Genomic DNA, 27,915 nt, shown 5'->3' on the forward strand with positions numbered 1-27,915 from the left:
GCCGACATTTTACACAGCTCAGCAGCATCAGAGCTGACGTGGCGGCTACGTGTGCAGCGGCTCAGGCCATCCACTCCTACCGTAATCAGTGACGAGTCCCACTACGTAAAAAACATCGGTAAGTTATTACAGGCACTGCAAACAAGTGGAGGCTTTGAAGGGGGGGAAAGAAAGAAAAGACAGGGAGAAGTTGCTCGCTGACGACTTGGTCGTGGGTACTCAGTGGTGACAGCAGCACAGCCTCCTTAGCAAAGACACCGCTTCTCGTCCTTCGCTCTTGTTTCCGATACACAACTATGCTGGTTGCATTAAAAAAAGTAGATGTCCTTAATGATCTCAGAGTTAAGTGCAAATAATAACGTTATCAGCCGGCGGACGTAATTGGAGCGATGAAAGGTTCAATGTCATTTACAAGTTGTAACTTTTGTTTTTTTTTTAAGTGTAAAGTTGCCAAGTGAATTATCACAGGGGTAATTCGGGACACTGTGCGTGGTTCATTAGATGACTAGTTTTAATTGTAAAGTAACTGAATTAAAATTTATGAGGGATTGTTGTGTATTTCGGATATTGTACAAGCGAACATTTCCTTTCGCAGCGAAAGGGTGGAAATGTTATCGGTCACGCCTAGACAGCTTTATCAAAACTTCTCTGTATTTAGTGCAATGTTTCTTTTCACTTCAGTGTTTCGACAGCGGGGTGTACTGGAAAGTGGCGTTCTAAGAAATTACCTAGTCTGCGCGAATTGGCTTCCAGGTTTTGATTAAAATGAATTTGCTTAGTAGTTCTTTAACAGTTCTCGTTTTTAGTAACTTGCAGCATTTTCTTTGCGCAATTGACTTTTCTTTTTGTTTTTTTGCACTTCTATGTGACTGCGTGGTTCCTTCACATCGGATATCTGCCCACAGCTAAAACCCTGCTAGGTCTTTAATAAAAAGAAACGTGACGTGACGAGGATCTCATGTGTCTTAGTCAATAAGCTCAGGATCGCTAGACAGCAGTGCTCGCTGCGTGTGGGGGGAGAGAGGAGGGGGACTTGAACCGAAAATAGTAATTAGAAATACAGTTCCGAGGCTCTGTGCCGTCAATCAGATGGATATCCTAATATGTTCTGACTTATTGTTATAAAACCGAATTAAACATAACTTCAGGTGTACTGAAATGCCGCCGAAGACGTTTATAGTTTCTGTGTGGCAGTGTATGTGCGAATGCAGAGTTTATTTAATGTTTTAACTTCGCATATAACGTTTAGATATGTGTATTAAATTATTCATTATTTTATTTCTATTTTTCGCGCAACGTCCCGATTTTAGGTTTTCATTGCAAATAATTGACTTATCGTTATCTTTGGCGGGAAAGATTTTTAAAAAAATCGAAACCGATTAAGTCAGTTTTTCGGGTTACAATGCGACCTGATAAGTTTAAAAAAACAAAAATCCGCTGTTGGGTGTGTTATTTTAATTTAAATATTTTTATTTAAAATGGCGTCCGTTGCTGAGCAGGAAGGTTCTAGAAATGGCGCAGAACCTGTCTCCTCCCTTCTATCCAAAAACCGACAACGCCCTGCTCACAGCATTCATTGTTTTTTTTTCTAATAGTTGTTTTTCTACTGCCTGTGGAGGAGGGTAGCAAAACCGCTTGCGTAAAACATAAACCTAATTCAGTTATGATTTAGCAATAATTTTATTCAGCTAAACACACCGAATAATAGGTTTAACCGTTTGAGGTTTTTTTGACCAACTGAACCCCATTACCCGAGTTCAGTTCAGTTATCTAACAAGTTATGTTATATACCATTATATATTATAGCCAGGTTTTGCTTTTTATAAAGTGGTGTTTGCAACAATCGGTTTTGCCAAGATTGCTAAAATAAGTATGAATTAAACGTGAATTGTATTACAATTATTTTAAATAATTAACAGTAGGTAGTCGTTCAAAATGTACAAGAAACCAAGCATATTTGTTTAAGAAAACTCAGTTTCCTCAAACATGCTATTATGTTTTGACTGCTTGTCAGCCCAGGAGTGTAACTGCAATGTAGCTAAATCCCTTCAGGGATGGAAATTTGTTAAGGCAACAGTACATCTTTTCAGGTTTCTAGTCTCTGGTCTGGTCTGAACCAGTAAAATATTTTAAAAGTTTAACCTAGTGAGTTTCTGCTTGGAAACATCCAAAGCATTTTAGAGAAGCTGCAATTTATAAAGTCTTACCTGTGAGAAACAGATGTTTTAGAAATTTACATTCATAATAGTAGGTTAGGATAGTATGTTACACTGCTGGAAAAAATAATATTGAAGGCACAGGTCTGCAATTTCTGAAATAGAGAAAAAAATATTTTAAAAACAATTTGATGCACACAAAAGGTATAACCAAAGGACAACATTTTGATGTGTTTTGTATTTGAAGCATAGGTAAGATGTTATAAAGATAAACTCTCACACAGACCTCAAAAGTATTTGACCTTTAGCTCTCACCCCACTCCAAATTTGATACTCAAAGTATTCTGCCTTGCTGTTATATTTCTGTTGCCACTGCAACCATGTGTGAGTAAAGAGAGCGATATCCTTTGCTTTGTCACTTATTGGAATGCCTAGCTACAGTATATTGTTTAACCTTTTGCATGTTACTGTTAATACAGAGCCATGAAATATAAACTACATTTTACAGTCTGCTTCTTAGTTGTGTATTGTTAGTCTTGTGCAGTTGTCAACAAAGTTACATATTTTCTTCTGGCCTTAAAATAAAAATTATTCATTAAAAAATGGTTGTTTTCAGTTCTTTTCATCATTGTTCTTTCAAAATATATATTTTTAAAAAGATATATGATATAATGTTCTCTCAATGTACATAAGGTGTCTTTGGTGGAGGTTTCCAATATGTTACAAATTCTTAAAGAACTCCAGGAATCTTGTCTTCTAATATTTCAGTCTCCTTTTTAGTATTTTTAATGTTTATTTTTATTAAAACCTCGAAACCTAGTTCTTTATACGTCCCTGCTTTAAATCATATACATTCTTCAAATCTGAATATAAAAAAATTATAGGTCACATTGACCTGATAAAACAACAGAAAAGGTCAATATGGAGAGTTGGGTAAGAAAAGAGGGGAGCCGCAAGTCTGTAATAATATAAATAATTAGGGCTGTATGTGAAGGGTTGCATAACCTTTTATTTTGAACTTAAAAGGACTGAGGCTTTGAGCATTTGAAAATGGTTTACATTATTTGTCAGTTTTAAAAACATTTGAAAGTTCCAGTACTGTACACCTCCATCCTTATTAATGGAATAATACATCCTTTAAAATGTGTAGAATTTAATAATCATGTTTTAAATTCTAAATGCAATTATAATGCAAGGTGGTGTATCTCCATTTGTGAGGGGTACACATATGTGTGCTGTTTTACAAAGTCAAACTTTCTTGCAGTTTGTCATTTATTTTCTATATAACATGTATCATATGATTAAATATATACAGTAGCAACAGCAAAAAAAATGGCTTCAGATACAGTAAATGTTCTTGGCCAACAAATTGACTGCTTGCGTGTTGCTAAAATCTTAGTGATTAGATTTACAGAATTATGTTTGAGCAATGTCTCTTATGAGGCCATTGTATCTCCCTCCTGTTTTTTTTAGTCAATATAACATTGATGCTTTAATAATATGTTAGTTTAACAGTGACAGGGTATTATGAAAGGACAACATATGAGTCTAAAAATGGGGCTTATTCCAAAACTGAAAGCTAGGGGTAAAAAAGTATGATTAAAGCACCTAATATACATTTTAATTGATTGCGCTGGCCGTATACAGTATAAGCCAACTTGTAGCACTTGTCATTAAAACTTTATAGGCGGAAACTATTTTTCTAAGCACTATGTAAGTTGTTGAGTGAATTATTATTATTATTATTAGGCTTCTAACACTGTAATTTTATCTTTTTTTTTCTAAATTTCACTTCTTTGATGGTTGAATGCTCTGATTTTTATTATCTCCAGACAAAGTATATAATATTTTTTATATAATGAAATGTTGGGCAGATCCATCAAAATGCTATGACCAATGTATTATGTAAACATTTCAAAATCAAAATGGCGGCTTTAAAATCTATTAGAATTTATCCCAAATTCAAGCACCAATACAATGGGGAAAATCTAATTCAAAATAGTTACATGAGTATTTCAGGGCTTGATCAGGATTGGAATGAGGGGCTGAAGGATAAGGTGAAGGAACACAATTTAAATGAAGCTTTTCATTCTATAACAATACGTTAAAAAACTCAGCAAAAAAGGAATGAAGTAGACTTTCGATAGTCTGTTTAGAATATAATTTTGTCCTTTGTGCAGTTCTACTTAGCTTCTTTATCTACTTGACTGTTCTCAAGCCAGTTTTATTAAGAGCTATATTGCACACACTGTAGCGTGCTTCCCTGCTAGTTATCTTTGAGCCTTCGAGAAGAGCCTGCATCCTTCCTTCAGTTTGGTCCTGCCCACATGTTCAAACAAGGTGAGTTCTGGCTCTTCCCCATTTAAGGTTATGGAACTTCCAAAATGTGGGTTTCAGACAATTCCAATATCGAAGAGTAATTGCTTGTTAACTTGAATTACTTACTATTTATCTGTCCATTTTCTAACCATTTTATCCAATATGGGGTCACTGGGAAATTGGACCCTATCATGGCAAACAGCAGACACCAGTCCATCACAGGGCACACACACGTACACGAACACATATACATTCACACCAGGGCCAGTTTTCTCGGAAGCTGGTTAACCTAATGGTATGTGTGGACAGTGGGAAGAACCTAGATCACTTGTTGGAGACCCATGTGAACACAAGGAGAACATACAAACTCCATGCGGATAGCAACCCAGGAATTGTATCCTGGGCCCCAGTGCTACAAGGTAGCATTGCTAACCACTGTGCAATGGTTCCACCCCAATAATGTACACGTGAATTACAATAAAAAGACTTCAACGAACAATTTGACACAAAATTACTATCAAAAAATACAAAATTGTAAAACAATTACAAAGCCAAAAAGGATAATGTAAATCAAAAGAACCGTCTACAAGTTTTTTTACAGAAAGACATGAACACTGTTCCCTGTGTAGAATATAGTACTTATTAGTATTGCTGTCTGGATGGTATATCTGTGTAGTTGCTAGTGATGAGTTGGAAAAAGAGTAACGGTAGTTTGTTGAGTTTTTGTTAGCAAAGGGAACAACTTTTCCAGCCCCAGGGACCAATAAAGTTGTGAGGAAGACTAATGGGACTGAAAGGGTTTCCTCTGGGAAGCCACTTTTGTTTCATTTCGAGGGAGATAATGTTAGTACTAGATAAATCAGCTCACTAGCTACTGTCTTCTCAATTTTGACCTATCTTCAAAAATAGTTTAGTTGATTGTCAATATGTGGCAACCATTATTCCTGGTCAAATGCAATTCAGATTGTCAACAGTTATGGTCCTACTGTATATAAATCAAGATTGTTGCTTGACACACTTGTGCAGTTTCATACATTTTCCAGTCAGGAACAAGTTCCATTCTTCTTTTTCGAGGTTTTCTTTTAAAAATAGATGCTCTCTATTAAATTTAAATTATCTTAAATGGCTTAATCATACTAACTTTTAGATGTTTTTAGGAAGAAGAATAATTCATTTAAGCAAGCAAATGTTATCGCTAACTGCTGATGTTTTGGGGTATATTCTGAGACAGCCATCATGATGCTTGAAACCATTAAGAAGTAATATACCTCCCAGAAAATCTCATTTAAAAGCTTAAGTTAAAATGCAGTCAAAACATCTTAAAGAGGGCAATTGTTTCAGTAATTAAGGTAGTGACATAGACTTATTTATTTAAACCCATTTGGAAAAAAGAAGTTGTTCCCACTTAAACCTGTGATTCAGTGTCCTTAGGAGTAGAAAACAACATATGGCAATAAATTCATTATGCAATTATGTTCACTGTTTAACCATTACAGTTTTGTCATTCAGAATTCATCATCAAAAGAAAACAGTTTTCTTTCAAATTATTGCAACTTAATATGACTAAATCCCTCAGGCACATTTGTACTTAACATTTTGAATGGAACTGATTCTTGTTCTTTTATGTACAGTATTGCTGCTTTTATTGTTGCCTCTCTTCAGAGGAATACTGCATATCTCAGAATTCCTCTACATACCTTCAGAAATTTCCTCACATTTTGTTTATTGTTCAGTGAATGTTTCAAGAGAGATCATTTGGTGATGAAAATACTTTTCAAGCTGAAGTTTTGTATTTTGTATGATACATGAGTCAGTTTGCTACCAGACGTCCTTGGGTACATAATTCCCTGAAGAATTTTAAAAGTTCTGCCCCGGCAGATAATGTTCTAGACTTAAATGTTAAAATGAAACTACTACAGGTGTAATATTATTTATTGAATCATTTAAGAATGTTTGTTTTAATCCTTTTTAAGATTTGCTTGCTACAGTGTTACATATTGTTAAATGTCTGGCTACAACAATACCTTCCTAAGGATCTCACATGCCTGATCAGTCATGTTGATGAAAAGCTCATTCATTTTGAATACATGGGAATAAAAAAAAAATGTTTAGGATGTACTTAATGTTCAAAGCAGTTTAGATTTAGAAGAGATAAGAAAATGTTATTTTTTGTGTTCCTTTTAGTCCAATGACCATGGAAACTGTGGTTGACTCTCAGCAGGATGGAATTGTAAATGATTCTGTATCCGATGGCGAAGGTGTTCAAATCAAGAACCGATCCACCCAATCTCCAATCTCTACCATTGGACAGGTAAAAAATAAAAATTAATACACCTTTAAGACATATAGCAGTAAAGTACATGCTTTATTTTACTTCTGAATTCCATGCAGTTTATATAACAAAATTAATTGTCTGCTTTGTTCCTTATAAAATTTAAATGTAAACATATCCTATGGAAAACTGGAGACTACTTTATTATTAACAGGAAACTATGAAATTACAAGAATAACAGAAACATGGATACCAACATGCTATTTTCCCAGTCCTGCATGAGGAAAAGAGGGATGTTATTCCTAGGCCCCCAGCTAGGATGTTTCAGCTCTCCCATTACATACAGGTTTTGGAAATGATACAGCTAAATTAGAAAAATCCGTAAAAATCAATGGCATAAAAAAAACGCATTAAAAATCTTAGGGAACATTTAAGTCCTTTACAGTTGTTTACACTGTGATGCAGTGTAAAAGATTTGGAAGTTTCCACCAGGGCTATTGTTTGTTCTCGTGTTGAATAACAATATTCCAACAGTAAAAGATGGTTTTTATGTTTTTTATGGAACCAGATCAGCCAACTTGGTTAGACTATTTAAAGAAAGTCTCCAGGAGGCTCCTAGTATAACAAAGGCTAGACAAATTCCTGGCTGAAGACAGTTTTGTCCAAGTGTATTATGCAACACAATGTTAAGAAGTTAGGCACTGCATTTCAAGGGCATTGTAATGATTTTTGAATGCATCCAAACTGCATACACTGGTTTAAAAAAAAACCTATCGAAATTAAGCTTGAACAAATTAAATTTCCTGCATGTGGATGATGCTGCATGATATCAGGCTAGAATCCCAGAAACATAAAACACAAGTGGGACTACTCACAGGATGGGAAACAATATCAATCCAGTGCAAAGCACACAGGCACAAGTAGGAGACACTAACTGAACAAACCAGGATAGTGGGAGGAAACTAGGACACCTGGAGAAAAACTATGTGCACATGGGGAAAATACTCCACACAGAAGGCATCCAAGTCTCAGGAACCATCTGCTGTGAGCTAACTGCCTTGCTGCTTTGACAGTCAGTTTTAAAGAACACTTCTGTCATGATTGTGAAACAGCTGAAGTGGCAAGAGCTAAGAAGCACCGCTGAGGATCTTTGCTGATAATAGAAACTAAAAGACATTTAAATACATCCATTACAAGATATTTTGGCCAATTAGTGAATTAATGTAAGATATTGCAGAAAAGCGGACATTTAAAACATTTTGAAATATATACACCAATGGTGTTTAGGTTTAAAGTGATTCTGTTTTAGAAGAAAACTGAACTTCATTATAAAATGAGTAGGTAACAAAACATTTTTGCTTCTTATTTTTTGGTCCAGGCTATAGTCACAAGCAGTGGAGTGACAGGAGTGTCTTCGTCTGTAACTGTGGTTCAGTTACCCAGTGGTCAAACAGTTCAGGTTCAAGGAGTTATCCAAGCACCACAGCCCTCTGTAATTCAGTCACCGCAAATACAGACTGTTCAGGTAAGCTACTAACAGAAAAATAGTTACTCTTCTTAGGATTTCATCTTTTTATAATGATAGATATTAGTATTTTCAAAACCGTGTGTGTGTAATAAACAGAATCACTTTTCCCTGGATAATTCAAGTCAAAATCGGTCATTTTCTGGGATTTAAAAGTAGTAGATTACTACACAAATTAACCCATGATTGTACAGAAGTAGTTTCAGTGGAATAATGGAACTGATCTGAGTCATCTGTTTTACAGTTAGGCATGTCTTAATGGGATCTGTGGACTTAGGATTTAAGCTAATCAGTTTAACCTTCATAAATCTAGGATTTGTTTTGTTCTCTGAATGACAACTATTTACTGTAAACAATTTTCAGTATTTTACACAAAACAACATTACATTACTTATTTATATGTCTTCTTTCACATCTTCAGGTCTTTACAAGCCTTTCACATCTTCAAGAACCATACTAACAGCCTGCTGTGGCTTTCCTTTTTCATTTTAAATGTTTACAGATATAATCTTAAGCGGACTTATCTCTTGCTTCATGAAGAGTAAGTTTCTGGCCATCATAGCTTTTCCTTCCATGTTAGATTACATTTAATGTATTCCTTATTTGCAAGATTAAAGATTAATTCAAAAATTAAAACATAAAGAGTGTTGGCCATTACCAAAATGTGCATAAAACAAAAAATATATATACTGCACATGATATACAGTATATGTACATATTATTAGGAAAGGAATTAAAAAACTGAGTACTGTATATTTTATAAACCTCATTATATTTTATTTTAAAAAAGAAGCTGTATGGTACCTATTTTATTCGTTACACTACTTGGAAGAATACACCACATGGAAGTAATTTTAGATGAGGTTTTATACCAAGTTTAAAGTCATCAAAAGTTAGTTGACGCTAAGCTATACTTAATGGCTAAAACCCACAGAGGTTATAATGTGTTCACCCTGTTTTTGAGACACTCCATTACAAAACCCTATAGTTATTTTATGGTTAACTTGATTTCTCTAGCCCTTTTCATTGGGCCTTTCACTGAGTTCAAAGCTTGAATGTGGAGTTACCTCAGCATGCAATCTTTGAAAGAACATGAGGAGGCAAATTCTACACCGAGAATGATGTGATGTTGTGATTTTCTTATTTTGTTCAGCTTTTCAGCTTGGAATGAACCTCAACTTTAAAGTTGAATTGTAAAAAGCATTTCTGATAATTATGCACTTTTAAAATTCCATGTTATTTGTATGATGGTGTTGAAGGAAGTTGTAAGGACATTTTATAGAAATTAAGAGATTATTCTCTCACCTCACACAAGAACCCCAGAACCCCACGAAAACTTTGAATATTTTTCTAGTCATGTAGATATATGTACTGTATATTTATATACTGTACATACTGTATGTAGTATGTTTTCAAGAAGTCAATAAAACATTACAATTAGCAATTTGTCTTCTAGTCACATTACAAATGGTAATTATCCTTGATTTTATTTTACTTTGGTCAGTTTTGGGAAAAAGGAAACAGCCAATGAGAGAATCGCTTTTGTAATGCAAAGCAATGAGACATCAGTAATCATCATAGAAAATATATAATTTGATGTGTTCATTTCATTTTAAGGGAAAACCTGAAAGCCTGTCTTCATTTGTCCTGGAGTTTATGGAGCAATTTAAGGACAATGACAATTTAAGGAATTTTATTTTCTATAGTTTCTGATGTAACATTTAATACTTTAAAGATGCCAAGGAACAAATAAAAGGTTTATTCCATGCTGAAAAGAGAAGAAAGGAAACACAACATTTCGGCTGTGGAGCCTTCTTCGGATTTATAGATGCCTGTTATTAGGGTAAATTTAAATATGGAATGTTAATTTATATGACTTAATCATACTTGTACACTTTTTCAGGTAGCGGCAATAGCAGAATCCGATGATGGAGAAACAACGGAAGGTGTCACAGACTCACAAAAAAGGAGAGAACTTCTTTCCAGGCGACCATCTTACAGGTGGGAAAGACCTTTTAATGTTCTGCCCATAATCAAGCAATGCAATTAATACGTGAAAAGTGTAAAGTGACCATATCTGTGAAATGTTCAATAGTGTTAGTTTATGCTATGTCGTACCTTATTGTGCCAAACAATTTTGCTTCACAAAGATTGAATCATGTAAAGGGTTAAGATATGGAGTGTATGTCTTGTGTAAATGATTACACTAACAGTTTGGTGCACTCAAGTGTTCACTGACTTTATGCAATAATTGTTTCAAAAGGATATGCAACCAAATATTGACATCTTAATTGAATGTACTTAAAACTGACTTTAAAGCAAAAATAACAGTTTTGACTTAGCTGTCCCAATACTTTTGAAAAGCAAGCTAACTTAATAAAATCTAATAATTCATTTTACTTTGCTGTTTTTGCTGATATTTAACTGCCTGTCCCCACAAAGGTGTTCGGTTTACGTATTCAAGTGATGAAGAATGTGAGTAGTGTAATTTTAAAAAATGGGACCTCTAGAAGAGGGTTAATATTTTTGCAAGACAGCCTATAGAATTCTTCATCTCAAAGGATTTCAAAATTATTTACATAAAGGATCGGATCTACAGTACATCAGCCACCACTTAAATACAGCGCCTACCTGAGTAACGTGGCAGCCCCTGTTGTCCAACTGCCACACTGATGGTGTGTGATCAGATGAGGAAGTGAACTGAGAAACTGCTTCTATAGTTGAGTTAAGGGACAGCCCAGAATGGAATTTATCCTCTATATCAGGGTTAACATCTGCACTGGTATCATGAGATGACCAGATAGACAGGACACAGGACCAATGTCTCAACTGGTAGTACCTCGAACAGAACAGTGTTCATTTTAGAATTGGCAGTTCTATTGCTGGCCCCTCAGTCATCTTGAAGCCTGCCTTTGGAGGGTTGCAGTCCTAAAGCTCAAAGTGTGGAAACATTTAAGGGTTTTGGTAGCCTACTGAGCTTAGAAGGTGCTTCTCAGCCATGCGGTAGCTGATACCCAGGTTTCATATAAGAAAACTCTATAGATGAGATGCTTGTATTTGTAATTGGCAACTAAACAAACCTGACAGGCTGAATGGCTTCCTGTTGTTCATAAGTTTATGTTTTTCTGACGACCTTGAATAATTATATTAGATTGATTCAGTTAAAAAACAAGACACTGAGACTCTCAGGGGTAGCATTTGCAGCCTTTATTCTTTATAAAATTTAGATTAAGCTCCTACCTATGTTAAAGGAACATTTTTTTTATAGAGGCCAGAGACACTGAGAAACAAATAAAAACGTATTCAACCTGTTTTAAGGTATTTCCATAATGGAATAACCTAATTATTCTTTTTCCCAGAAAAATCCTTAATGAATTATCATCTGATTCACCGGCTGTTCCAAAGATTGAAGAAGAGAAGTCTGAAGAGGAGGGAACACCTTCAAATGTTGCACATCAACCAGTGCCAACTTCTATCTATCAGACCAGCACTGGTCAATACAGTACGTCCCAGCTATGATAAGTAATGATAATAGTACATAACAAAATTCAGTTTAGTGTCATTTCATTGAGTTTGACACACTCTAGGTCATTTTTTGCTGTATAGTAGTAGGTTTTATCCACAGTGTCATTGAGTAGTTTGCACAAGAGTGAGCATTCATCAGTATCCATAGCCAGGATATTTGGATATTGGATATTTGGAATTGTTCAATGTTTTAGTAATAGAAACTTTAATTGCCTATGGATCCACTCACTCAGAGTGCAGGTTGACCATTTAATCAAGACATTGCTGGTGCTGAAAAGGGCTATAATATTACCTGATTGTGTCCAGGATTCTCCAAGAGCTGGCACACAGTTGGGTCTGCACTGCTGGGTTTTTGTGGGCTTGAGAAGTCGTTCTCAGTCCTGGACTTGCTGGTCCTAGTTTGATTCATTGTCATTCCTACCTGTGTCTGTTCATCAGAAACTGTTAAGAGCTTTTTAGTCACATTAATAGAACACATTCTTAATTAGCAACTGAGGAGATATTGCATAAAGATGTATTCCTTCAGTTACTGAAGGAATAATATACTTGAACTAGAGTAGTTTTGAAATAAAATGCTGAGTGCAGAAACAAAAGTTTAAATAAGCAAGCATATCAAGTACAAGGACCAATTAGCACTGGTAATAAAGGCCCAAATGGATTGGAAAACAACAGACAGTGTCCCAAGACAGGGTTTAAAAGCAATGGGCTAGTCGACCAAGAAACTTCTTGTTTGCACACAGCAGTGACTCATGGGGCTTGAAAGGCACCCATCAACTTGCAGCGATTTCAGTGAGAGAAGTGCTGCCCCTCCATTCAGCACTTACTCCTCTAAAAGGCACTGTGAAGCTTACAATGTGTCAAATGATGAATAGCTCATTTTGGAGTAGGACGAATTGCACCAGTAAGTCAAATTTGATTTGGTGCAAACACCAATTATATAACCACCCAATTCAATCAAAATATAATAAGTAAACACTAACTGTTTGAAAAAACTGCCCATTGGTTAAAGCTCTATCAGATTAATCATGAGGTCAATCAAGTGTTTTATTTTCTAAATACTTTTGCATTACTAAAAGGGCTATGTTGAAAAGAGAGATGGTTCTTAATCTGTATTTTTTTTCAGTCGCTATTGCCCAAGGGGGACCAATCCACATTGCCAGTCCAGGAAGCGAAGGCATCCAGGGACTACAGACTTTGACTATGACAAATTCAGGAACGCCACAACCTGGTGCTACTATTGTGCAGTATGCCACACAGTCAGGGGATGGAACCCAGCAGTTTTTTGTGCCAGGCAGTCCACTGGTTGTTCAAGGTATGCAGACTGCTTAAACTTTTTTGCTATATCCTATCTATTAATAACTAAGCCTGTGTTATCTCCTTAGGTATATCTGTACAGTAACCATCATTTTAAGATCTACAGTATATACTGTAATTTTAATAGAAGAGGCACACCAGGAGACTGCTGTGAATTGTTTCTATGAAAAACATTGCTCAAGTTTTTTATTATATATTTTAAGGTTAATTGTAATTCTAACCACTGATTTATAGAAAGCTCAAACAAATGTTTAGTATTGTAGTATAGTTTAGTAATCTTGCGTTTTTTACAGTTACTTTTGTGGAATATATACTGAGCGGCATTAAAATGCAAGAATTGAGTATTGGAACATATATTTGCTATCAATTGTTATTGTACTGTAAGGGTCACAATAAGAAAGTATATTTTAAAAAATAGTATGTTTAAATATACAAGTATAGCATGTTTTAATGTTTGCTGCAGTTACAGTATATACAGCAGGACAGAAGTGTGGAAGGAAGTAGTTAAAAGTACAGGAAATTGAGTTACAACTGCAACATTAATGTATATTTTTAGAATAAATAATTTATGGAAAGCGTATTAGTATTTGGACTAATACACCTAACTCTATGAATTTTAAAAAATATCCTTGAAGCCCTTTTGAAATATTAAAATGATTATAATTTATATTTATAAAATTACTCTATGTTTAATTGTGTTGTACTGTAGTTTATTTCTGTCTGTTAATGTTAGTTTCAGATCTTGCAGGATCAAAGATAAAAACGGTGTCATTGTGGTTTGTCCTTGTGAGAAGTTGTTACATTTAAAGAGATTCGTAATATTTCACTTGCTGAAAAGAAGACTGAAACCAGAACCCCCTCAGAACAAACAGCAACTGAAAATAGCTGCAGCAAAGGCTTGACAAAGCAGCTCAAAAGAACAAACCAAGAGTTTGGTGATATCAGTGGGTCACAGGCTTAATGCAGTAATTGCATGCAAAGGATTTGCAACCAAATACTAAGTTTTATACTACTTTAACTGAAGCTAATTTTCCAGTACTTATGCTCACCTAAAAAGGAGGAACGGAACACAAAAATTGGTATTGTTCTCGAACAGTGGTTCTCAAATGGTGTCCCAAGGGTTCCGCGGGACGTCCGCAGGGTTTCCGCGAGCTCTCACTTCGGCTACAAGAAAAATAAAAATTTGCTATAAAAAAAAAGGTGAGTTAGGATGGCTTTGCATGGCTCCAAGAAGTCAGGAAAATTAGGCATATCTTTTGAAACGTCATCTTCAAATTCACTCTCTGAATACATTTCTGTACTTTCACTGCTGGAGCCAGAAGGTACCTCAAAGGTGTCGGATGAAATTTCCTCTTCCATCTGCTCTTCTATCTTGTTTGGAGATCTCAATCTCAAAAATCTCAAAAACGCTCGCAATGAGAGAATACAGCATGTTACTAGGTAGTAGGATCGCATAGAAATTACTGCAACAACAAGGGAAAAAGAAAAAATGTGCAAAACAGTAAAAAAAAACTTGGAGACTTCATGTCACAAGAATATGAGAAGTTCATTGACCTGATTGCGGACTCTTCCTTACAGCTTTTAATGAAGTTCAGTTGGCAGAGTGTTGGTGCAGCACCAAAAACGAATATCCAGTATTATCAGAGAAATAAGAAACTCTTTCTGTTCTTCTCCCGTTTGTGACCACTTGTGTGAAACCGGATTTTCGTCTTACGTGTCCACAAAAACGAAGTATCGCAACAGATTGGATGCAGAGTCAAACAGGAGACTGCAACTCGCATCCATAACTCCAAATATAAAAAAAAATGTATAAGAGGCATACTCGCTCATCATACTGAGATTGTTCTGTTTCTGTTGGTTTGAAGTAAATGTTGATTAAAAATGATCAGTACTCTTTTTAAAAAACCTCATGTATTGTTGTCTCACTGTGTTTTACTTAGTCATTTTGCTACCAACTTTTCCTATTTGCGCCCGGTTAGACCCAAAAGTGTCCTTTGTTAACAATGTAAAAAATTAAAAGTTTTCAAACCAGAAGAAAACCCTTCTGGGTAGGAAACCAGAAAACCAGAACCAGAAGAAAACCGGTGGCTAGAACTTGGATTCTTTAATTCTCAATGAGTATTTCAGTGATTAAGCTTTATTGAACTGTAGGGGTGCTAATCGTAGACAGGTTATCATGTGATTAATCCATCCATGATCACTTCCGCTTTTCCCTGTGAGGGTTGCAGTGAAGCCGGGGCATACCTGGCAAGCAACGAGCACAAGGCAGGGTACACCCTGGACAAGTCCAAGCCAATCATACATGGGGACAATTTGGAGGCCACAGTAAGGGCTGAGGGGGGACATTTGGCCCAGACATTGGAATAACTCGCTACTCTTCTCGAGAAATGCCCGGGGAACTTTATTGATCACTCAGAGTCAGGACCTCGGTTTAACGTCTCATCCAAAAGGCAGCGCCCACTACAGTATAGTGTCCCTGCCACTATACTGGGGCATTAGGACCCACACACACTGCAGGGTGCTTGTTCGCAGTTAATTAATCTGAGCATCCGATTCACCCCTTTCATCAAATAAGGGTATCAGCTTCAGCAACATTGCTGGGTAGCTTGTTGGAGATTCCCACAATCTGCTGTGCAACAAAATGCCTTCTATTCTCAGTTTTAAATGCATTTTCCCATAGTTTCCACTTGTGTCCTCTGGTTCGTGTTACACTTTTGATTCGGAGAATTGGATTTGCTTTGTGTAGTAAATACTCTAGAGGACTTTAATTACTTGAACCAAACTTTCACATAATTTTCTGTGGTCAAAGCAAAAACAAAATCAACTCTTTTAAGCCCGGGAATGTATCTGGTTGCTCCCCTCTGACCTGATTCCAGAGTAGAAATATCCTTTATGTTAGATGGTGCCAAAATGTGTACACAATATTCTGAATGGGGTCTTCCTAGCATATTGTACAATAATAACAGAGAATTTCTTGATTTCAATTTTTTTAGGCTTAAATGTTAACCTTATATCCTAACATTGTCTTTTTATTCCTCAGCCATATTCTTTTAAATGCCTATCTAGCTCAATGATGCCCTATATTTACACCTTTAGTTTGTTTTTGCTACCTGCATGTAATACTCTTAACTTGTTTACATTAAACGTCAGCTGTAAGGTCTTTGCACAGGCTTGAATACTATCTAAATCTTAATCTTTCATTTACAAACAAACATCCGTCATGTTTTTCAGGCCTATGATCAACCTCTTTTCTTAAGGAGTTTTTAACGCCAAAGTTCTGCTGTATCATTTGGTATTCAGTGTGTAGTAATCAAACATAAAATATTGTCTTATTTCTTAAATTAGTGATTATGTAGGAAAGTGGTATATTTTTTAAGATGCCAATTAAGTTTTTAAATACAGGAGTTCATATTTGTGTGTAATCAATCATGGTGATTGATTCAGATTGTTCATCTGAAAATGGAGGAGTGTCTTGGGATCTTACCTCAGCCTCCATCCTCTTTCTAGTCTTATAACCTGTTCAGCTATTGAGCTATTGAGTGCGGCAGTCCTGAGCTGCTTATTTTCATCTCATTTCACTGACAAGTGCACAGTAGGGGGTCACTGAGCATTTTTCCCTCTTTAATTCCTGTGCATTGGTTTCTTTATTTAGAGTAGCATTTAAGTTTTAATTTAATCATTTTACTTTACATTAGGTAAAGGGGGTGTGTGGTTAGGGTTAGGGTGGTTTGTATGAAATATGCTTTTATTATTTATAAAACATTCATATTTCTTTCTGTACTAGAAGTTGTTGCAGATTTTTTATTTGAATAACTTGACTGAAAACTATAAGGTTTCAAAAATGAACATAATAGCTTCAAAACTAATATTAAGCCTTGTAAATAATAAATGAACTCCATGAGTGCCATCCTGAGGGAGAGGCAGTCATTGTCAAAGGTGAAAGATTAATCATCATTAGCCAAATGTAACTGCTAGTTATATAATATGTAGGTTTTGTGACTAATTTAGGCTTCTGGTAAAGAAATTTTTGCTGTCTGCAGTTAAGACAGTATGTAATGTACTTAGTTTCTTGCTTTTTACATAAATTTTCTTAGAGAAAAAAAACAAAAATGTTGTATCCAAATGTTTAGCGAATGTTCATATTAATGTACTTTTACGATGTCTGCTTAACTTTATAATATCCTTTTAAGTAATATAATTACATTTAATGCATTTTGAGTTATCGGGGTATGGTTTTGTATTGTAATATTTACATTTTCTTTCACTGTTGAAGATTAATAACCCTTTACGATTTAGGATACCCTTTTTTCCTTTAATCCGACGACTTCTGATCATCTACAACTGCTTGTTTTCTAAGGCAGTTAAAGTTAGTTGTGCCCATTTCTCTGCTTTTCACACGTTAGCTCGTAGCTGTGCACTTTGCAGCCACACACAGGAGAGAATAAGAGAGTGTTGGAAGATGCGTCTGGCCCATCCACTTTCAGTCATCTTTAAACATGTCACACAGATCAGAGGTTCAGCACCAACCTGAAGAGAGGCACATCCCTCCTTGCCAGACCTGGAGGCCACAGGGGTCGCAGTGTTGCTAAGAGCCAAGACAGCCCTTGCAGACTAATCCCACCCTGCCTTCAGTGGCACTCAGCATACACACATAACCCATGACCCATGGCTTGAACCTGTGATTGTAGCACTCAGCTTGCACTAGGGCAAGTACCTTCACTGCTTGAGCCACTTGGGAGGCACTTTCATTTATAGTTGCAATTTGAAATTGCTGTTTTCAGTGGACTGTATTGTCTGCTGTCTTCTCCTTATATCAAAAGTGCATTTCCTTAATTGCTTGATGGGGATCGGACATTGATACTCATTGAAATTACATCAAAATATCATTAATTTTCTCAGAAATACTGTGGCAGAAATAGTAAGAGTATGTGCGCACACCCATTTTTATTAAAAAGTGTATCAAGTTTTGTTACCATGGAAATATATTTTTTAGTTTCTTAGAAACTATTAAATTTCTTAGCTGATGTTAAAGCCATAAGGTAACAGATGTTAGACCACCAATGAACCTTGGACTCTGCCCCCTTTTAAGACATTTTATACAAATGCATTTTACAAAATATTCTTGGAACACTAGTGGCTATTCATTCCTTTTTGGCTTATAGTTTAGAATAAAAATATTTTATTAGCTATGTTTTCTCAGTTTATTTTTAAATATGATATTTTTGAATGTGTACTTACTGTAATTACATGTTGAGTTCATTCAGAATCTTGAGGTCACAGCAGTGTTTATATAAAATATTTAATTCTGCATTATAGTGCTCATTTAAGCCTTGCACTTGTCTTTAACAGCAAAAACAAACAGTTGAACTAAGTGCAGGGGGATGTCTCAAGTGACAAACCATGCTTATTGACTTGAGGAGGCCAGTGATGTCATTGTGATGTCAATGCTCTTAATTGTAATCCTACACATAGTTGCTGATTGGGGTTCATTTCATGTAGAAGGCAGAAGGAGAGGGTTTCTCTTGGATTAATAGAAAGAAAAGATATGGCTGTAACTGGAGATGAGACTGAGTCAGGTAATACTAACTTTTATATATGCTACAAAGCTTTAAAAATGCTCCTCTAATATTTTTATATAAGACACAAGGTTTCATTTAGTGTTAAACTGTCTTTATATAATTTTTGTAAATTTAATTTTAATAACATTTAGAATTCTTACTAATACCACTCATAAGGTTTTAAATGCATTTAATTGAGATTAAAGCAATTTAATGAAAAATTTTAGAAGTGCAATCTGATTTAAAACTTACCCAAACTTGCAAATGTCTGTCCTGTTTTTTCCCATGTTTATCTTTAAACTACTCATCTGTACGTGTTTTTTGCCTCCTGGATGTTTTTGCTAAAAGAGAATTGTGAAGGCAACAATTGTCGGTGCTTGTTAAATTATCGGTGTTTCTCTCGTAAGCTGTAATTTTTACTTGAAACGTCTAAACTAACAATTGGTAAATAGGTTGGATAGATCTTAAGCGCTTCCCAGTCTGTTCAGTTCCTGTCTTGCTGACTCTGAGACGGCTGAATGCTCAGCCCATTCAATTTACTGTTGCTGACGTCACCAGGTTTCCTGGAATCAGATCTCGGCAGGGAAATGTAAATGTTAAATAGCAAATAAGATGTACATTGACGTCAGTTCAGAGTCATGCTGTGATTAGAGGCAGTTCCTTTTGCAGGAACAAGACGTTGCCAATTTAATCATTCGGGTTACGTAATTTGCAGCTCTGTCTGAGCCGGTGAAGGTTTAAACGAACAAGCCATGGTATTGTCTGCAAAAATAAACAGCAACAGTTTCTAATAAATCCAGCCGAAGTGTTTACTTGCTTTTGTCACTGTATGTATACATTTCGTCAATAGCTGTCAGGTATTTCAGATTAATACGATTTTTCAATTAATACTTTTCGTAATACATTAGCCCAATAATAATGTGAAATATATGGCATAGCGTGACACTTTTCCTGTGTGTTATACTGTACATACTAGAATATAAAAATGCAATGCTCTTTATGGATGTATGTTTATATAAAATTGTAGTTGTTTAAAATGGAATACATAACTTGGGACTGACATGATTTAGGAAGATGTGAATTAAATCAATTAATTAACTTTCCCTTTCTATTCTGATCAGAAACTCTATTGTTTTTAATAATTTTTAAATTAAGACTTTCACGACTGAAATTGTAGAAAAAAATGTTGTGTTTGACTCATCTAAATTAATTAGTTTTCTATACGTTTACTGTGCAAATACGCACCGAGAAAAAACGTGAGTCTATTTTAATGACACCCGTCAGTTTCTGCGTAAGAAACGTAGCCGTTGTGGAGCAAGGTGGTACTGTTACGCAATACTTTAACTTAAAGGTATTTAACGCTGTTTCCTGGAAATATACATTTGGCTGTCTGTACGCATAACAGAATATTAGCTTTTCTTAAGGATACGTGCGTTTCCAATTTATTCCTTCAGCATGTCTTTCAGCTGTAACAGCATGGGGGACACACAACGTCTTTTTCGCAGGGAGGGGGAACCTGCCCGCCTCAGTCTGTTCCCCTCACTAAAACACACCTCCTTTCATAAGCATGTGATATAGTTTTCTACTTATTCCACCATAAATGATGAAAATTAAATACATTACTAATAATGCATTTCTAAGATCTATAAGGATACAAGCATCCAAAGGAAAAAATGTACAATACACAATCACAATCACAATAGCAATAGATCTTGCTTTTATTTTCCATCACTGTCGATTTTTCCAAAGAAAGTCATTCTCTGATCATTTCTCTGTGCTAACTCTGATGGAATCCCAATAGAGTTTGGACTAGACTATCCTAGAAAGCATACACACATTAAATTAAGCCTCCAGACAGTAAGTGTCATCTGTGTCTTTGTAAATTGCACGCAATTCTAAAACCAGATGTTTTGAGACTGACAGGAATAATGCAGGCAGTTGCAAGGCTCGTTTGGAAGTGAAAACAATTGCACTCTAAAACATTAAACTTACAGCAGTGTGGTTATCTTCCTTGTTATTGTTTGTTACCACATCTAAAACACAGGGCTGAAATAAGAGCTACTCAGTTTCCTATGATTATACTATAAGAAGCAATGCAGGGAGTGAAGTGTGAGGTGGAGTTTTCATACAGTAGTTGTTGTCAGTCCTGATGTAAGGATCGATCTCTTTCTGCTGATTTACTAGCTAGCCCTTAAATAACTAGCCCTTAAATATTGGTGGTAAGTGGTGCCTGTAAATGATCACCTTGCTTGTTTAAAGTTAATAATGCAGTCATGCCATGGTTTCTAAAATACTCTAGTATGGTTCATTATTTCCAACAACTTCCGCGTACAAAGCTAATTCTGTCTCCTCCACTCAATAATTAATAATTTGCTCCGCAATGATAACTTTTTAATATAGCACCATCCATGGTACATTATCTAAAGGTCTTGTGCAATAAAACAGTCAAACAAAACCAATAGATAGGGAAATTAAAACAGTAAAAGAAACAGAATTAAAAGCTAAAGTTTACAACTGAGTTTAAACACAGGATTTGAAAGTGTTGACTGACATGCAAAATCTGACATGAGTTTGGAGATCATTCCACACTGTAGGAGCACAACACAACAGTAAGTGTGGTTTCCTAGTATTTCGAGGCTCATATTGGGAACTGAAAGAAGAATAGAGTTCAAAGTTTGCACATGACATGTAGATTTTTAGGAAGTTAACAATCATGTTGTCAGGGGCCAATTCATTCAAACCCTTATATGTTAACAGTAGTATTTTGAGTTTTATTTTGAATTTTATTTGTGATTAAAAAGCTCTTAATAGGTGACCATTTTTGATGATCAGTCACAGGTGGGGTTAACTGTATCAGCCACCCCCGCAGTGAGTCATTGTTTCTCCTTCAGTTTAAGTTAATTTGAGTTGGAATTGGTGTTCTGTATACTTGTCATAAAACAAGATAACATGAAAAGTCAGCACTGAAAGTACATGGTGAAATAAAATTTGTGCCAGTTGTTTAAATTGTTGCAAAATATGCAGGCTACAAAACAAGAAACTGGTGTTTTTTATAAATAGTGTATAGCCATGCAAGTTTGGTAATATGCCTGCATAAACAGTAGAGATTCATGTATAAAAAGCCCTTCTTAACCATATGTTAGGAGAATATACTAATGTTGATTAATTAAATTAATATTTCACACAGGTATTAACCAAGGAAGAAATCCTATCTTGGGTTGAGGAAGGAAACAGTCCTCTCTGACCTTGCCCCCCCCCCCCCCCCCAACAATATCATTTTGTGACACAGTACAGTAGTTAAAGCACTGAATTAAAATAAAGGAATGTTATGTTGAAATTGTTTTATGTCCTAGTTCATTTAAATATTGTGAAACTGGTTTCTGGAAGTATAGAACTGAGTTCTAGTGGTGTTGGGACACCACATATATTCGCTGAGTTGGAAAACTAAGGCTTTGTGCTCAGTCAGACATCAGTGTAGTCTTTCTATTTCATTTAATTTTAAACTGTTATTTGTCTTGTATGTAGTTCTAACATGCCGCAATCAGAGTGAAGTTGGATTTATATACGTTTACGTATTATTCTTCGTTTAAATGGAGCATCTAAGACTTCTGACTTAATCCTAACTTCAGAACATTTTTAGTTTCTAGTTCCTTTCATCTATTTTCGGTTATATGCAAACTGTTTCAAATTGTACAAGTCATATTTTACGGCATATTTTTCTAAATATACTGTACAACTCCATTAGACTACTATAAGCTGTTCATGTTCATGATATAATGTAATGATCTGATAAAAAATATTTCTACATAGAAAAGCATATGGTGTTATTATCTTCTCTGAATGTAATCTTCTTTCCACTTGGCTTAATTTCAAATGGAATAGCAAGATGGATTAAAATCCATGGGGTTTTTCACTTAATTTATATATTTCTAGATGTGAACTCAAAAGATTTTCCTTCTTTTAGTAACTTGTGTAAAATAGACTTGTATCAAGTTAAACAGCATGTGTGTTCTTGGCCTGCCTCATAACCAGGCAGTAAGCTTAATAAAGGAACAGAAATTAATATTTACATCGTAAATAGTGTTTCACAGTTTATACAAGTATTTACAGATCTATGAGTTTCCAGAGCCATGCATTCTTATAAACAACACCAGTATTTCCCATATATTGTGAACGGAAACCTCTTAATATAGTGCAGAGTTTTTATGTCCTAGAATACATAGAAACTAATCAAAACTTAATCACTCTATATAAAACACATGCTTACAAAATGGGAAATTAGTTATTTGTCCTAAATTGTACATCCCTAACCAGAGACATGTCTTTAGATTTGTGTATTCCATAATAAGGAAATCAGTATTTCTAGTCTTTTAGCATGTGATTTCCACAATGAGGAAATCAGTATGTCCATTAATAATATAGGAAGTTTTTTTCTTAAGCCTAGAGTGCACTACTCTTTCAATGCTTGACTGGTTCTGGTTTCTTAGTCTATTGAAGGAACAAAAACACCACATCGGATGTTCACCAAATTCTGATGTTCAAAGATTCCTGTACTACCACTGTTGGCTACGTTGAACTGTCTTGAGGACCTACAGTAGGACAGCTACTGTATGCAAACTCTTCACAGCACCCATTGTATCATCCATTTAGCAAGCATTTATTGAGAACTTTAAGCCGTCTGCTCACCACCAAACCATTATACAGTATATATTTTTTTCTTATTGCACTTGACATGCTAGTGTTCAGTTTTAGCTTGGTTCTGCAGTTGTATTTTTAACCTTGCTGAAGATTCAATAGTAAAAAAATCTCTTTGACTCTAGCTGATTTGTTCAGGGTACCTTCTGACCATTGTAGGTTGGTTCAATTTTGATTTTCATTTTTAAAAATTAGATAGTAATTTAGTCATTTTGCCTTAAACGTGGTTTGCAGTATTATGCATAAAATCTGAATAGCTTTGATAATTAAACATGATGAGAATGATGAGCATGACAAACAGTTAGATTAGCTTAATTGAAAAACAAACCACTGAGACAATGCAGATTCTTTGAGTAATTTAAGATTATGTTTTCTAGTTTTTTTGTCACATCGATTTAATCTGTGCAGGTCACAGCTATTTTTCATAAATAACATTTTAGACGTTTTCCTGTGTTCATGTAATTTCTAGAACTCTATTGATTGATCGTTACGTATTGTGAGCTGACTTGATGAAAACCTTTTTGGGAAAGGACATAAATTACGTCTTATGATTTATTTATGTGCAACAGCATTTTATACCATTGACGTCCTCAGGAAGCCAAATATATACGAAACAATTAACAGCATAAAGCTAATCTACAAGATGGAGTTTTATCTTTTGTTTTGTGTATGAAAAAATCTGCCTTCTTGTGAAAACAGTGTATTTTATAATTGACCTTTTCTTAACATTATTCTGAACAAAGAACAGTTTTTTTACTGGTTTGTTGTGTTTTTGAAATTTTACTGACATGCATCTTCCATAACTGGAGTATAAAACTGAGACACTTTCGGAAGGCAGAATTAGAATTAATGTCTAATAGTAGGTTTACTCATTACCTCCTGAATGTGACTAAAAGCATGACAACACGGTTTAAAAAATGCTTATGAACCTGGATGTGGAAAGGTGACGTCTGCATGCATAAAACAGTTTACAGCACAGTTTTGCTCCATTACTAGAAAAATCTGCTACTGCATATTTGACTGATTTCTCATACATTTACTTGAGGTGTAACATCACTGAATGAGACACAGATGCAGGATTACTCAGAAAACGGTAGTGACGTTGAAAAAGCTGATTGACCCGGGGACCTATTGTCATTTCTTGAAAGAAACTGCAGTATCATTTTCAGCCTGACTAAATAGATTGTTCCACACCCCCACAGCGCTTTGTGTTGATCAATTCCTCATGTTCTTAACTTTCACTTAACTGCCATGCAGTTTCAGTTTCTTATTTCCTCTGGTTCATGCTTTGCTGTTTATTCTGCATTCTTTATGCCTGGGAGGATTTTGATTATTTGAATCAAGTCTCTAGATTAAATTCCTTTAGCCTCTCTTAATATTTTGTTTGCCTTTTGTACTGCTTCCCCACATTGCCTGGAAGATGTCAGCATAAACACCTACGTTATATATTTTTAAGTAGCTTTTACAAGATCAGTGTTTCATATTTTATTTTTTACTTTATTTTTCCTACGTGCATGTCTACAAAACATAACCTATGGTGTTTCATGTACTTGTCACTACAGTGGTGGTACCATGACTGAATAGCACTTGTCTGCACAAATGTGGTTTGCTTATCAAAATCGTTGATAATTTTCTTGATATTAGCAAAGAACTGTGTTTTTCAATTAATCACTTCCTGTATTTTATTTGGTAATGGTGGAATTAGTCTAGGAATAAACCAAATTAGAGTCGCTGAGGTCCATGACACATTTTTGTGTGTCTGTTATTGTCAATGGTTGCAACATTGTTTTGATCACATTGTTAGACCTATGCTCTCTGTGGTCAGATCCTGTACTGTGGGCGATCTTCCAGCCCAGGGTAGATATTTACAGTGTGTCAATCTGATCCTGTTGTTGTTTAGGGACATTCCAATGGTTTATGTGCAGCAACGGTGCCAGTCCGCTGTGTAAATATAATAAGCAGGTGTAGATCAACTACATATTGATTTGAATATTGTGTCATCGCTGCAATGTGACTTAATTTTTTACAAGAAACCTCTTTGTATTCTATTGAATAATCTTAAGGTTTCTTGGCTGATGTTTATACTGAAACTGGGTTTACATTTCTGAATTGTTACTTTATGGTCTATTTGCTATGATGGGCTTGTAATCTAAATAGCTTTCTCACAATTAATTCACTTGCTTGCAATATAAAATTCAGTTGAAAAAGTCCAGGTTTTGACATCTGAAGAAGGCTCCACAGCCGAAACGTTATGTCTCTTTTCTTTTCCTTTCAGCCTGAAATAAACCTTTACCTGTTCTTTTATAAAATTCAGTCTCCGATTTTTGTCTCAGCTGCCACCGGTGATATGCCAACTTACCAGATCAGGACACCCACGTCAAGTCTGCCACAGGGGGTTGTGATGGCAGCTTCCCCTGGCTCTCTGCAAGGCCCACAGCAGCTTGCTGAGGAGGCAACACGGAAGAGGGAACTCAGACTAATGAAAAACAGGTATGGGTATCAAAACCTTCCGATCGATGCCGGAGAATCTGGCAAGGCTCAGTCGTTTTTATTTAAATATTAATCAGTACCAGAATAATAGTCCATTATAATGTTTTGCCTAATGTATAATGTTATATAAAATGCACACTTGTCATATAAACATACTGTGTCACTATATTTTGTGTTTCTCATGACACTTGCGCACATTCAAGATTCAGAAAAGTTGTATTTGTATAAACAATTTATCACAATAGTCACATCAGTGCATGAAACTGATGAAGCTTTAAGAGACCGAGGATGGTTTCTGCTGTCGCAATGCTTTCTGATTGCTTGCTATTGGCCATGCTTGTTATACATCCTTTGTTTACTTACCATGGCTTGGGCTGTTGAACTTCCCGGTCTCCTCTGATGATTTTTTTGGTTGGGTGCTTCCTGTTTGCAATCATGTAAATCTGTGTTGGCTAGATGTGGATGTATTGTTGCATGCAGTCTCCCGTATGCCCTTGGATTCACCCTTTTTCTTGCTTTGCATCCAAGCATGCTTTAGTTTTTAGTACATATGGTTACTTACGACCGGGGCCTCTGACTTGGCTTTCTATTTCTTTTCTGATTTACAAATTGGTTTTATTTAATTGATTTGGATTGATTGATTCGACTTAAAACGATGCTTTCTTATTATGTTATTTCAGCTTCCAGTCTCTCCAAAGAGTTGTATGTGTTGTTGATCACTTGTCCTTGAGTTTTTTAGATGTCTTGACCATTTGTGTTGTATGGCCAGCATTATGCCTTATGTGTCCAGCAGTTGACTTCTATAGCTTCTAAGGGTGGATGCTGTTTCCAAGCGGAGCGTGAAATCAAGCTGCCAAAGTGGCTGAATGTGTCGATGGCTTGCTTATTTTGCTTGTCGATGCTTTTCAATTCACTTTTTATGGAAGGTGTTTGTTGTGTTGGTTCCAGGGAGGCTGCTCGGGAGTGCCGCAGGAAGAAGAAAGAATACGTCAAATGTCTTGAAAATCGTGTGGCTGTGCTAGAAAATCAAAACAAGACTCTCATTGAGGAACTTAAAGCTCTCAAAGACCTTTATTGCCATAAAACAGAATAACTACCGGCTTGGTTGTGGAACCAAAAGACTATAAAAGGCATGAGAGGGTGTGGTTTTACAGACTGCTGTAAAGATTTGGGGGCAAAAAACACGTTTTTCATATTGTGCTCCACGTCTGCTTTTGGCTTATTATTTTTAAGAACTCTTGAGTTTTGTTTCAAAGTATTGGAAAACAATCATTCATGTTTGCAATGAGAATAACGTACAGCACTTTTTCCCGCAGAATTATTTAGCATGTGAATATCGCGTGTTGCCCCTGTCGTTTCTGCTCTTTGCAGGATGTCTGCTAGAGAATGTCGTCGTCGGAAGAAGGAGTATATAAGCTGTCTGGAGAGTCGCCTTGCGATACTTGAAGTCCAGAACAAGAAGTTAACAGAAGATCTTCAAAACCTGAAAGACATCTATAATGGACAATCAAATTAAATGTGCCCTCAAGGAATACTAGTTGAAAACCTTTTTTTTTTGTTAAGAGGTGCAAACAATTAGACCTGCTTGTTTAGCTCTGTTACTCTTAACTCCATTATATTTTACATTCCTCAGTGTGATTTGTTAAGAGCGCTTGTAAAAATGTAATAGGAAATTCTGAGTATATTTGAAGTGTACAGTACAAAAATGCCCCCTGTCCCATTTCATTTGTATTTTAAATGCGTTTAAAGAAAACAGAAACCTTCATACTTTTATTATCAAAAAAGGGAGAAAAGTTATTTCTCACAAAGTTCAAAACCTCAACTTTTTTACACAATATTTTCCATTTTATTTGAAGCTGATAGATCTGTTGTATACCAACCATGTTGGCATACACGAATGCAATTTCTAGCAGCACAACATCTAAATGTGGAATGGATCCTGAGGATTGGCCTGCAGTAGATTAAAAAAATACTATCTTGTATAAGACCAAAATTTATATATGTACCTCTGAGAGGATTTTTCTATTAAAAAGTTAATAATTTAAGAAATAACTGGTAATT

General features: G+C 35.5%; 1 protein-coding gene and 1 long non-coding RNA gene across 4 annotated transcripts; one reads left to right on the forward strand and one right to left on the reverse strand.

Annotated features, from left to right (window-relative positions):
• LOC148832680 (cAMP-responsive element modulator-like) lies at positions 1–27,903 on the forward strand. 3 transcript variants are annotated; one of them, XM_088918424.1, is made up of 8 exons: positions 1–118; positions 6,660–6,786; positions 8,126–8,272; positions 10,176–10,273; positions 11,632–11,774; positions 12,921–13,109; positions 25,698–25,854; positions 26,803–27,903. In XM_088918424.1, the coding sequence occupies exons 2-8, from the start codon at positions 6,664–6,666 to the stop codon at positions 26,945–26,947; spliced, it is 1,002 nt and encodes a 333-aa protein (XP_088774550.1). In that variant the 5' UTR covers positions 1–118; positions 6,660–6,663; the 3' UTR covers positions 26,948–27,903. The 3 variants fall into 3 exon arrangements, with proteins under 3 accessions (XP_088774550.1, XP_088774551.1, XP_088774552.1); XM_088918425.1 differs by having other exon boundaries at positions 27,226–27,903; XM_088918426.1 differs by lacking the exons at positions 1–118; positions 6,660–6,786; positions 8,126–8,272; ... (1 more) ...; positions 11,632–11,774; positions 12,921–13,109 and adding an exon at positions 18,602–18,687 and having other exon boundaries at positions 26,803–27,366.
• LOC148832681 (uncharacterized) lies at positions 6,699–18,951 on the reverse strand. Its single transcript, XR_016091239.1, has 3 exons — positions 18,922–18,951; positions 14,161–14,275; positions 6,699–6,772 (listed from the first exon to the last, which is right to left on the reverse strand). It is a non-coding gene; the product is annotated as an uncharacterized LOC148832681 (long non-coding RNA).
• Positions 27,904–27,915: the final 12 nt, after the last annotated feature.

Source organism: Atractosteus spatula, chromosome 6 (assembly GCF_055471065.1).
Source record: "Atractosteus spatula isolate fAtrSpa1 chromosome 6, fAtrSpa1.hap1, whole genome shotgun sequence".
NCBI lineage: Eukaryota > Metazoa > Chordata > Actinopteri > Semionotiformes > Lepisosteidae > Atractosteus > Atractosteus spatula.

What these genes read in the sequence shown, in the direction of transcription:
- LOC148832680 (XM_088918424.1), top strand. Translation starts at nt 6,664, where the DNA reads ATGACCATGGAAACTGTGGTTGACTCTCAGCAGGATGGAATTGTAAAT. An exon ending in CGCAAATACAGACTGTTCAG is followed by an intron (nt 8,273 to 10,175) that starts GTAAGCTACTAA and finishes ACACTTTTTCAG; the next exon opens with GTAGCGGCAATAGCAGAATC. An exon ending in CTCAGACTAATGAAAAACAG is followed by an intron (nt 25,855 to 26,802) that starts GTATGGGTATCA and finishes TGTTGGTTCCAG; the next exon opens with GGAGGCTGCTCGGGAGTGCC.